The sequence below is a fragment of the Pygoscelis adeliae genome, unplaced genomic scaffold, assembly GCF_000699105.1.
Source record: "Pygoscelis adeliae isolate BGI_AS28 unplaced genomic scaffold, ASM69910v1 Scaffold31, whole genome shotgun sequence".
Classification (NCBI taxonomy): Eukaryota; Metazoa; Chordata; class Aves; order Sphenisciformes; family Spheniscidae; genus Pygoscelis; species Pygoscelis adeliae.
The window spans coordinates 1,112,027-1,125,453 of NW_008824233.1; the positions used below are offsets into that span (position 1 = coordinate 1,112,027).

Below are 13,427 nucleotides of genomic sequence, written 5' to 3' on the forward strand. Positions count from 1 at the left end.
GTCACAGAAAGATCCATCAGTAGCCAGAAATTAGCAAGATCATTACCCCCTCTTTTAACTTCAACCCATGACTATTTCTATTAGTTATTATGCATCAGAGCAGTAAGTTTTCAGGATCGGTAAATCCTCACACCACTTAAATAAAGGTGCACTGGCACACTTCTGCTTAAACCTAAGTAAAATGTTAGTATTACAGAAAAATCACGTTGGCTCAATCTGAGTGAGCCAAACACAAATGTCCCAAACGGGGAACATCTGCATACCCCAAATAAACATTGTTTGCTACCTTTGCACACACCTGCCAAGCTAGTTCTCTGTGTACTTTTGCTCTGGTTTCTGGTGGCTTCTAAGTCACAGCTCATGCAGTAGAAAAGATTATACAATATACTGTAAGAATTCACACAAACCCCAGAAGTTAGGCCTTATAAAAGGGGAGATTCACGTCAGATTTATTATCCTTTGAAATTAATTACATTGTAAATTCTTTCCACTGAAACTGAGCTGCTGCTATCCAGCAATTTACCTTCCTGTATTACCTACTTTGAATGAATTTGAAATGTTACTATTATCAAGGATGCCTTCTACATCCCTAGCCATGCAATCAGTTTTGTCTTCCTTACCATTATTTCCTAGCAAATGCATTTTCATGCTGAAGTACCCGTGAGTTGTCACTAAGATGTGTGTTGCAACGTATTCACACCTGGTCTCTCCACCGACATTTCTACATTTGTGTTTCCCATCTACTTGTTTAATGCCATTTTCTGTGCAATGTATCTTACATCTCGTAGTTCTATCCCAAATCTTTTAAAAGAAAGAATCCTGCAAAGGACTTCAAATGCATCGATGGCACGGATGCAGGAATCCAATGAGAAGTGTTGCCGTAACATGCAACATCTCCCTTTCTCTTTCTACCCCATTTTAAGCTGTTTCTAATCAGTGCCTAAGGCACTTTTAAAATCACTAACAAATTTGTCCCATGTCTTCAGAATGACAAAAGAGAACAGCCTACAGTTCAGCATTCTAAAACACAGTGCTCCTTGACAATTTACTATTATATCCTTTTCATTTATGAAGAGTAAGCACTGGTGAACCCAAAATCTTTAAATTGCTTTTCAGGAAAAAGAACCCCACATTATTAAAATTGAAAACATTGCTTTTAGCTTACAATCATCTCAACTTGTAAGTTTATTTGCTTTTAATAAAATGCAAGCAAAACTCAATTTTTGTACCAATGAGAAATTAAGAGCCAGACCTCCAAACAGTGGAAGTTCAACACCTACACATTTTTGAAGAACCTATTTGGAAGCCATCTCAACATTTAGGTCTCTGAAAAACCTTAAAATAGCTTCTTCATAATGGTCTGTCACAATCTAAGTAACTCAGACAAAATATTTTGACTTGCATGACACAAATAGTTTTCTGAATGCATGTTTACTACCTAAATATATTTTTTCAGCGCCCACTTCATTTATACAGAATGACTATTATTAATGATTTAGTCCCTAGAAATAAATAATGAGGATTCCTCTCATACTAATTAGCTAGACTAATGTAGTTTCCAAACTCTGTTAAAGCAATGTGAAAACACATATCCATTTGCAAACAAATAACACAGGAGAAAGACAGTATACATAACAATTAACATAGAAGAGAAGGACCACAAGATGTAAGGAAGCAGAACTTTTGAAACAATATCTACAGTTCTAGAAATATTCAGAAATAAGATTCAGTATTCTTGTACATAAGCACCCATAAGATACTACAATTAGATGATAAAGAAGGGACTGTATTATTCTTACTGGAAATTCTTGATAGAAGCCGTATCAGAGAAATACACCTGAGGGAAGATCATCATGCAAAGACTTCTGGATTAACTGCCTGCTTCCTTTGCAAACACAGGATTCTGAACTTGCCATTTCGCCTCACTTCTTGGGATAATCTGAAGCTCACTTAGTAGATGGCACCAGACCCCCGTATACTGATGCAAGTTCTGGTTCTCAGTCTTAAATTCAGGTACTTCATTCTGATCTCCTTAATGTGAAGAGTGCCTTAATCTCTTATGAAGGCTTTTCCTAATATTAAACTAAGTGATGGTATTGTGAATGCTTAGCGGCCTATTCTCCCTAAAGATGAAAATCCAAAGCCAACTTAATTAAGAATTAATTCCCTTTAAATCACAGCCTGAGTTGTTCATTTCTGCTTCAGTCTTTGATCAATTATTTGTGGCATGAAATGATTTACAAGACACTGGGACAAATTAATTTAGGTGACAAAAGCGATTCCATCTCTCGTCAGAGATATTCCATCCTGTTCTAAAAAAAATTACGTATTAATAAAAAGTTTTGGCCTCCTTACAAGGCTCTATGTTATGACTTTGATATTTCTTCACATAGACCCACAATGCCATTCTCATTTTATTACAACCACCCCTCTTTTCCTGCTCGAAGGGATAATTGTCAAAACTGTGTTTTAAAAAAAATGCATTAACTCCTTAGGAATTCTCTGAAAGTCGTCTGACTTCGGCTGCTGAAAAAGTGCTGGCTTCTTTCAAACATCACATCAAGACTGTGAATATAAATAAACTTCCAATTAATTAACATTGTTACTGCCCTTCAATGGAATAACTCAACCCAAGTGTTGATTATTTTTTTATGGTGAATGAAAGATTGTGCTATTTAAGCAGCTGAATACACAAAGAAGGCTACACAATTATGCTAGAACATTTTAGTTTCTGAATACTACTTTTTAAATCTCTTGATATGAGCTTCTGGATCCAGCAGTCAGAGATCATAAGAGCTGCCGATACTTTACTTATTTTTTAAAGCTTGTTGCAAACAAAAGGAAAGGCTGGGGAGTACTAAGAAATAAGTCTTTTTGACAAAAAGCAAATAATAAAAACAAACCAATTTTTTTCATGATCAACTATGAAGACTAAGCAAATAGGATCAGTCAGCAAGCTGCTCTTAAAAAAGAATTAAAAAAATATTTTAATGTATTCTGGATATCAGTATAGTAGGATAGGAGATAATAGTCTTCAATCCAGACTTATGGAGAAGAAACAGTCCTTTAAGAGGATCTATGGCTTTACTCTTCAAATATTCTTTTGAATTATGTGCCATACTGCACAAATCTGATCTATTACAAAGGCAACAAGATTGCTTTAGGAAACATTTCCATCTCTCTTGTTGACGAGGATTATCTGTTTATAAATTATAGGATGAGTAGCTGATATATTTTAACGAGTGCTTCTTGTAAATCCCAAGGAATTCTTTTCAATATACTACTGGATGATGATTTTTAAATGCTTAAGAGAATTTTAATTTCAAATATATGTATCTTTTAATGAGTCATAGAAAACAATGACACAAGTAGGATGCTACACATGATGAAGAGAGGTTCAAAGAGCCACAGTTGCAAGAAAGCATGGCTAGAAGAACTAGAAAACACTAGAAATATGTAATAAAAGCTAGGGCTTTGTATCCATATTTAGGTCATCAATAAGTTTATCAAAATGTTGCCCCATGATTTAGGAATACAAGTTGTACTGAAATTAACTGGTGTAATGCATCAGTTAAACCAGCATTTTTCAGTCTCTGGCCCACAGACTCTTCGATGTCCATGGATTGATTCTGGAGTGCCATGAAAGACTTTGCTTACAGAAAGCAAGCATATTTGTCAAGAGACTAAAACTTGCTACACAGAACTCTGCAAGCAAACTAGATGTTTTTAGGGTTCTGCAATGAAAATAGGTTACAAATTCCTAAATTGGCCAATTGCTTGGTTATCTCAGGTATTGATGACCTGTATTTTTCCAGAACTAATATCATGACAGCACTTACACCATAAAGCTGAATTTTAGGCCAACCATTTAGATAGACGTCTACTCTTGAGTTTCCACTGTTGTCCTGAGTTGAGGCCAAAAAGGTGCATACAAACACACACCATTCAGAAAGGATGTTATTACCAGAAACCAAACAAAAAAAATTAATATTAAAGTTTCATATTCTTAATCATGTTTTGTCCTCATCACTGAATTAATTTTCTTCACTTCAGCATGGGCATATTTGCTACATTCCCCTCTCCTCTGCAAGGACAAAAAAACCCCAACATTAACTGTTTAAGACAATTTTGTAAGAACAATACTTGAATAAAAGTGGAGGGTGAAATCCCTAAACTACTTAAGTAAACTACAATCTTTCCACTGCCTGGGGGAGTTGGGGGGAGTGATCCTTCTGCTAAGTGCCTATGGAGTCAGCCTCTGGTGTATCTGACAACATCCTCTGGTTTCACTGGGAATGTTTCACCAGGAACTCTGCTAGCGTGGGAGGGGCAGTGCAGTGGTGTTTGATTCAGCCGGTTCTGGATATTCACCCAGAAGCCCTATACATGCAGCCCATTGTCTTAGAGAGAGTTTCCTCATAATTCACTCTTATTAAGAGTTCTATTGCTTTTAGTACTTTAAGCTGGATTGGGGGGGGGGGGGGGGGGGGGGGTAAAGATGACAGACTGGGATCAGGAGGGGGACAGGGAGCAGGAGGGGATGCTGGGACTTGGGAGGGACACTGGGAACAATGGGTGCCCAGGGACTCAGGGCAGGAACACTGGGCGGGGGGGGGGGGGGGGGCAGCGGGGCGGCAGGGACATCTTTCACTATATTAGGTTGTTCAAAGCCCCATCTGACCTGACCTTGAACACTTCCAATGATGGGGCGTCCACAACTTCTCTGGGCAACCTGTTCCAGTGTCTCACCACCCTCATCATAAAAAAAAATTTGTTTATTATATCCAAACCAAATCTATCTTCCAGTTTAAAACCGTTGCCCCTTGTCCTGTCATTAAAGGCCCTGGTAAAAAGTCTTTCTCCATCTTTCTTATTTATAAGCCCCCTTTGTATGTTGAAAAGCCACAATAAGGTCTACCCAAGGGCCTTCTCTTCTCCAGGCTAAACAACCCCAAATCTCTCAGCCTTTCTTCATAGGAGAGGTGTTCAAGACCTCTGATCATCGTCATGGCCCTCCTCTGGACCCGATCTAACATGTCCGTGTCTTTCTTGTGCTGGGGACCCCAGAACTGGATGCAGTACTCCACGCGGGGTCTCACGAGAAAGGAGTAGAGGGGGAGACTCACCTCCCTTGAACTGCTGGCCACACTTCCTTTTATGCAGCTCAGGGTACAATTGGCTTTCTGGACTGCAAGTGCATATCGCCGTCTCATGTCCAATTTTTCATCCACCAGCATCCCCAAGTCTGCCTCTGCAGGGCTGCCCTCATCGCCCATTCTGTAATGATACTGAGGATTGCCCTGATCCAAGTGTAAAACCTTGCACGTATTATCTAATCTGGTTGAGATCTTAAAAATTATTGTAAACAGTCCTATACTCCCAAGAAAAATATCAAGGGGTGTCTCCAAAGAACCCCAAAAATGAAACTCTACCTTAATGGGCAAGGCTGTATGTGAGAAGATGCGCCTATCTGTGGTGTTGCATGGCACTGAAAGAGCAGAGCGAGTCTCAGTAGTTACACTGATATTTTCCTTAAAATTATCCACTTCCCCAAGATCATATGCCTTAAAAAAACATGGTGGCTATAAGGTAGGAGAAGGCTTTTACTAGTCTGGACTCAGAAATATACCTGATGCATGCTTTTAAAAGGATTATGTTGATTTATCTAGGTAAAAAATAACTGTGCCCTTCCCCTACCACCACCACCCCCTTCGTGCTGTCTCTACAGCATTTTGTTTAATTCCTGTCAGGTGTCAGGGAAGAAACTGATCATCCACAGAGATCACGAAAGAATTTCCCTCTGTCTGCTATACAGCACTGAACACTGAAATAGCTAGTTGCATGAAAAGAACCATTATCAGCACATATTTTAACAAAGAATGATGGAGTTGATATTTTTCACATGAGTAATTCTTATACGTGTCCCATTGTCATCTGATTATGCCTGAGAAATGCCATTAGTCGATGGGACTTCTTGTGTGAATAAGCATAACTCTCATGAGAAGCTGAAGAATTAATTCCCGAATAGTTAATTAATAGCTCACATATACAATGTGAGCATTTCAAAAGGCCTATTTACACAATTTTAATCCGAATAAAATAGAAAATGTCACCTCAATGCTAATACAACATTCCTGTAAATTATGCACATTTTTAAAGCTAATGAAGCTGTCATTATCTTATTAAAATTTGGCAGAGCAGTTATTTTTAAGTTATCATCATGACTTTTAAAATATCTTGCAATTAAATGACTTTAATTCATTTGTATTACTTGTAGGCTGTATGAAAACTATTTTTTTTATCGTGCCTATGAAGATGAATGACAGTATTATGTTTTATTACACATGTTCAATCACATTCAAAAATTTGGCTACCTTCATTTCCCACATCAATATGGATTGTTTCAATCCCGGTCTCAGTGAAATCAGAAACAAAATTTCAGTTGATTTCACTGGAAGCAGGTCTAAATAATGAATTTATGCTGCTGATAATAAGGATAAAGAATTATATTTAACACTATATTTTTCAATAATTTACTGGTATATATGTAACAAAATAATCACAAAGAAATACACTGCTTTTAAGTATAGATTTAGCTAGGTAAACATAGGTCAGGCTTTAACTAGTATAAAGAGACTTTTCTTCATTTGAAGACTTGATCTTTTCCCTTTATCTCCGTACACATTTGCTGCATTTATAATCAGGAGTTCATAAACACAATGACAATGTGTATTGTTGCTGGGCACCATAAAGAATGCAGTAAAAAGTAATCACCCTGGTAATCCCTGGTAATTAAAATTACACATGTTCACACAATTGCCCTCTTACCTGCACGTCCCTGGCATTCATTCTTGTTCCCTCTGTCCCACCACAGATGCCACCTGTATCAACCGGAATGTACCTGGCGAGCCTTTTCTGTGACGGAAAGGAGACGGCATCTACGAAGATTAGCTTGTGAAGCCAAAAGTTTTACTTGCTGCCAAACAAACTGTAGCATACAAAATACTTTGAGAAGTTCCTTCTGGGAGCTGACTCAATGATTTTTTTCAAGCTAACAGGATTTATTCATGTGTGGAATGACTGAATTGGAATATTGTCCAGTCTTTACCAGCCAGTGGTCTCATTGCAATTTCAGAAGCTTTGGTTACATGAAGTAAAGGGGGATGGTGGTTAACGCAACAATCCTTAAGACCTGAGCTCTTACACAGACGCAATGGAAACTGGGCATTGAGCAAATTGTTCTCATTGGCCTTATGAAAATCAATCATACCAACACTGCAATCCAAGCAGTCCAAAATGTTTCTATGCTGTGCACCTGTATTTACATATTTTAAAATATTTTCATAAATAATCAGTGCATGTTTTCCCCTTCCTTTATCAATAAGACTTGGAACATCAACTTTGCCCACCGCAATGTCCATGTTTTACTGAAATTGACTTGTTCTAGGATTGCAATTCTGTCCTGCTATATTCACAGTATTCCTGTGAATACTGTCTCTCCACTAATAGCAGGACAACAGCTTCAGTTCTGGGTACATCAACTGCTGTTCCGTTTTCTCCTCAAGCAGATGAGAAAGTAAAAGCTCGATGTCTCCACACCCCATTCTGAGGACTGTCTTAGAAACTTCCATTTCTTGCTTATGTGCACTGAACAAACAGCAAGCAGAAACAGCAATACTTACCATACAGAATAAAGTCAAGAGACCAACCAGTCTTCAGAAATGTCTAGGAAACCTGACCACAGAGTCCACAGTTCATGATTTTAAACTTATACTGTTCCCCACGCTGCAGACAACAGGAGTCTTTCTATCTGCAGTAGACAGAGTTCGGATCAGGTAGTAATGGGCACTGAGAAGGAAATGTTGGCAAGGGTAAGGAGAGACCAACCACTGGGTTTTCTACTCAGAAGTCATGGGGAAGAAATACAAGACCTCTGAAGAATGGCAGACCAGTAAAGGCAAATGAGCTTTCATTACCATTATAGCACCAATAGCAACAACTCTCTATTCCTTTCTAAGAGCGGGGGGCAGGCTGCATGGATATCCAGACTTCGTGCTGTCTGGACACAACCTCCAAGACACTTCAGGGAGGAACGGAGGAACACAAAGTGTCAGCTGCATAATTTGGCCAGCCCCCTGCTCAAATGCTTTCTAACAAAATAAGGACCAAAACACTTGGCACTGTCAGTGGTCAAGACCAAAACCCATGTCTAACCTTGGGAAGATTTGTCAGGAATTACTCATTTACTTAGGGCGTGCCTCTGCCACAGCCTTCCCAGGGGTCTTCCTTAGACCTTCCCACTCTAGACCACGCTGAGGCAGCTCAACAGTCACAGAGGTTTCCTGCCTCAAGCAAATCCTCAGGAGCCAGGTCTGGTTTCCCCATCAGGGTCTCTCCCCAGTGCGCCTAGCAATGCCAGGAGTTGTTCCTTGCCTGGCAGGGTGACTCCCCGCTGCCTTCATCCCTCCATCCTTGTGCCAGGCACAGTGTGGGACAGCCCAGAAAAGGAGAGGGAAAGTGCCCAAGAAATTGGGACTCAACTTCATGACCCCTCGTCTGTGCCCCAGCAGGTGCAGAGCTTCACCCACCCCAGGCACACTGCAGAGGACCTGTCAGGTGTCTGCAGGGCACTTCCTAAGCCCATCTCTGCAAGGATGCGTGGTCCCAAGGGTTGAGCTGTTGTGCTCGTAATCAGCGGATGCCCAAGCAGCTGCAGGGCCACCTTGCAACATTTTCCAAAATGGGAGCCCTCAGCTGCACCGCAGCCTTCTGGCCCTTCCCCAGCAACTCCCACCAGGGCAATGTTGGACTCCAGGCTGGACTAAAAAAGTAATGTTTTGTCTCTGACTTTGTGCGGGACAAATGTTACAAATGCCAGGAAGAGAGAGGAGAGCCCTTAGCGTGCAGCAACTACAGCAACTGCACCCTGCCTGGCTTAATCCAATTCTGCCTGCAGCACGTTAAACAGACTCAAGCGGCAGGAATGATTCACAGCTCTCTGACTCAGCACAGTTTGCAATGCAGCTTCTCACTCTGCCCCAACAATTACAACAGGGCACAAACTGATGGGGAACCACGAACGCTGTCGTATAGCAGCTGCCCCATATTGGGGGTGTGGGGGGTTATTTCCACCCCCTCCCCCTTTTTTTGTACCTTCAGACTTCTTGCTCTCTTTCTGTGTATGTATGTGGCTCAGGCAAAGACAGTTGACTCATTCAAATCATATCGATGTAAGTTTTGAGAGTATGGAAAAGCACTAACTAAAAGAAAAAGAGACAAACCTAGCTCCTCCTTCTACAAAGTGAAGCTTATAAAGACTTGGGCACATGTTATATATTTATAATTCTGTGCCTGTTGCAGGATAGCTAGATAGAAAAAAACCACAGTTAGTATAATATAAATTAGATTACTGGGGAAAGAGGGAGGGAACTTCTTTTAGATGATCACCATTTAATCTTTGGCTGCAGAAAATACAGATAATGTTAGGCTCTGCTCTACCAAGACACTAAGTCATATTCCCATCCTATTTACAACAGGGTAAATCAGCAGTAACGGTAATGTCGAGTTCTACCAGTGTTGTGAGTTACAACAAAATTTCTCCCACTGGGATTTTACACACAAATTCATTTTGCTGGAAACAAATTTGGGAAGATATTGTATTCCTCTCACAGTCAAGTGATGGATTAGACAGCCCCAAAGGATGTTCTGGCCCTGTCATGGTGCTGCTGCGCCGTTTGCTTTCCCATTTAGGCAGCTTCTTAGCAGAGACCTATGAGTGTCATTTGCCGTTACCAACACAGACAGCTGGAAATGTCCCCTGAATAATGGAGAGCTTTCAGTCACCAGAAAGAGCGAAGTAGCAATTCAAGATTAACGTGCAAGTAAGTGAGAAAAAGGCCTGCAATTAATCAGATGCTTCAGTAATTCCTAAACACTTTTTCTTTGATTCTGCTTTCCTCAAGAATATGTAAATGAAACTTTAAAAATACACTTATTTTTTTTTCTGTGTAATGAAGATAAAAATTCTGCTGCTAAACTGGGAGACAGACCCATAAGGAAAATTAAAATGCAGCTTTAAGGTGTGGTGATATCAGCTGCCTGCTATGTCACCATCTACTTTTTAGCACGGTAGCTGCCACTGATCAAACTGAAGAAGAAAACAGAGTCAAAAAAAGTTTGTGGATTTCATCACTCATTTTATATTTTGACAAGAACTCATCTAAATCACTGTCCAGTAACTGCATCTATAGAAGGACTATATAGAGTCTTACGGGAATAATACTACATTAGAAAATTGGTAGAAGTACTTTGCAGGCTTCATTAAGCTTAAACAAGATACAAGCTAGCGTACTGCAAAAACAACATATCATTTCACAAGGAGAGGCTGAAGAATTGGAAATTGTCTACTAGACAGTAGAAAAACTTAACTGAAAATATTACCTTGCAAAATTAAGTGGAACATGCTAAACTGACACAAGTCAATTCAAACATTCACACAGACACATTCACAGTAAAAACGGTGTTGGTTATCCAACTAAACACTAGCAAAGTGACATAAGTATGAGAAAATCCCCGAGACATAAAGCGACAACTGCCAATTGCTTCTTTGCCTTTGAAGATTTCAATATGACCTGCCACAACATCTAACAAGCCGCATGGTTTTCTGTTATTGCCCCTGGAACAGCAATGAAACCCCAAACTCAGTCTTGACAAGAGATGCTTATCTGAAATAACTGTTATTCTGGCTCCCAACTAAATTAAGTTTTGGTGTAGAAGACCATTTTAGTCAGCAATGAGCCAACACAAAATTAACCACGCTAAGGATAGCAAAACAAAGTATTTGATTCTCTGGCAGGTTTATTTTGCTATCCAAACACTGTATTGTTGCCTGCGGCCAAGCAGAGAAGCTTCCTCATTGCTCTAGATGGAACAAAATGGTTCTATCGAGGAGCAATCTTTTGTGCTACGAATATTTTAAACGCTTCCTATGCACTTGCAGCATGTCACTTGGTGAACACACAGTCTTAACAACCTAGACTGGACACTAACCAGCTCTCTTGAAGTGGAAGTCCTTTCTCTAAATCCTTTTGAAGCTGATCAAACGCCCACTCCTCATCAAGCAATTTCTTGTTTGAAGGTCTAGGATAAGAAGCCTATTTCTTCATGACCTTCCAAGAACTTCGGACAAACTATTCCTGTTTGTCAGGGGTGGGGGGGACCTGAACGCTGCAGACTGTCGCTCCCCCAAAAACCCCTACCCCTCTGTGTGGTGTGAAATATTTTGATTCTCTTGGTGGGGCATGTAAAATGTAAAACGTTTCTGTAGATAAACAAGCAAAAGAACTTCATGGGTTAGGGAAAAAAATGGAAGTAATTTCTGCAGATGATATATACTCTTTAGAATGAGAAAGACAATTACTTTTTACTGAGTTTCTCTCTGTAGCTTCAGAAGTAGAACAGAAGGAATTTTCCATTGGGGTACCTGGATGCTCTTTCTTCTTATCACACCACTATCTCAAGCCTATTTCCTCATTCAGGAAAGTTCTTTTCCATTACAGACTCTTGGAAAATGGAATTAAGATGAGAAAATATGTATTATGAAACCAATTATAGTCTTAATGGGATTTTTCAATGGCAGGCCAGAGAACAGCATTATTTTTTTAGCTTGTCTGTTAACCTTCTACTTATTTGAACACATAAAATATACTGCAAGAAATAAACAAGAAATAGAGAAATAAATAAATAAATATAATAAGAAAAGAATTACATAAGTTCCACATTTGGTGCAAACTGATAATAAAGTAAAGCTCTAATAAAGTAAAGGGAACTACAACAATTTTATGAGCTGAAGCTCTGTCAAGTCTTGACATTAGTCCTGGCCAGGAGTTTTATACAGCCATCTATAATCAGGTTATCTCTGGACTTTCTAGGGAAAAAAACTGCTTAGGAGAGGGGCATTCCTTTGTACTTCACTGAACATACAGCTATAATTAATGTTATGCTGCAGCATTTCAGAGATACTTGTTATTGATAGTATATGCAATGTGAAACAGTAAGTGGCAATTACATCTGGGTGGGTGTAGACAGCAGGACCTCACGTGACTTCAAGTCTACTATTTGCAGTTCTCTGAAGATGCCATGCCATATGTTCTGAACAAAAGAAAACACAAACGACTTTCCCAGTTAGGAGAGTTCAGGTTCACTTAAAGCCATTGCCAAGAAAACATGCTTGAATTTGTTTTGCTTCATTTTTAAGATCATTATGTACAGAATTTATCATCTATTTGCAAAGGGAATGGGAAAGGAAAAAAATTGTCATCTAGTTGAAAAGGGAATGGGGCAATGACATAGTCAGTCAATTTTGATAGTGATAATTTTGAAAGGCAAAAATCAGTTTAACGGTATGATTTGTATGGGGGTCAACTACAGATTCCAGATACCACCCTCAAGGCCTTTAGTCAGTCAATTCAGTGAAAAATTTCAACTGTGGAGGTTTTGTTTGTATGTAGTAACTGTGGAACTCATTGCCGACAGTCTCTGGTCAGTCCTGAACTGGAGACATGGGTCTATTATCCAGAGATGTACGTGGTATATTGTTTGGCTTCCTGCAGATTATGCTATGCAGTGAAATTACCCACATTTTTTGGTGAGGAAATCACCTATGTTTTGAGTTAGTTTAGTAATACATTTCAAGATCTTATTGGACATACAGAATGCTTGTTTACTATATTATTTTGGTGACGTTAGATGGTTTCTCTTTTCTAATTTCAAAGGCAAGGGATATTAGGCAGAAAATAAAGTTAAAATAAAGGGAAAAGCAGCATCCTTTCACATCCTCCTTTCAAGATACAACATTTTGGTTCCCCGCCACCACAATGTATTTGGAAATCGGGAAAAAGCTGCTTATATAGTAAAGATGCTTAATAAAGTAATCCTGGAAGCTAAGCCGATCTCATTTACACATGGTGAACGCTAAGCCAACAACAACTAGATAACACCACTACAGCTATCATGCATGTTGTCTAACACGGCATTTTGCAGATATATGGAGATAAAGGTTTATCCTACCATTGGAGCAAGGAGAACCATAGTGTCACGATGACAAGCCAAACCTACTATATCCTCTATCTCGATAGGTCAGGCTGAGCACTGCACTAATTCAGATGGAAAAATGTTTGGTTAGCTTGGAAGAGGAAAAAAAGGAACCCAACCCTACTCTCAATATTCTAGGTAGACAGACCCAAATTTAACCAATTTGTTTGGTTATTTGTTTAGAGCTGGCTGTCAAAAGCTGCTTCAGTGACACAGCTAAGCTGTTCTATTGATCCTTGTAAAGACTGAATCATCCACGTAATAAGATTGTGGGGTTCTTGATTTACCCATTTACCTATGTTAAGAAGTTCACACATTATAGAGAAAGAGATTCC

At 39.4% G+C, this 13,427-nt stretch overlaps 1 protein-coding gene across 1 annotated transcript in view; it reads right to left on the reverse strand.

The window, feature by feature from the left end:
* Window positions 1-13,427, reverse strand: part of LOC103926126 — a 176,849-nt gene that overhangs the window by 38,447 nt on the left and 124,975 nt on the right. Inside the window, 2 exon segments of the mRNA XM_009334940.1 lie at window positions 5,127-5,348; window positions 6,829-6,938. Of these exon segments, the coding sequence (XP_009333215.1) occupies window positions 5,127-5,348; window positions 6,829-6,938 (332 nt within the window).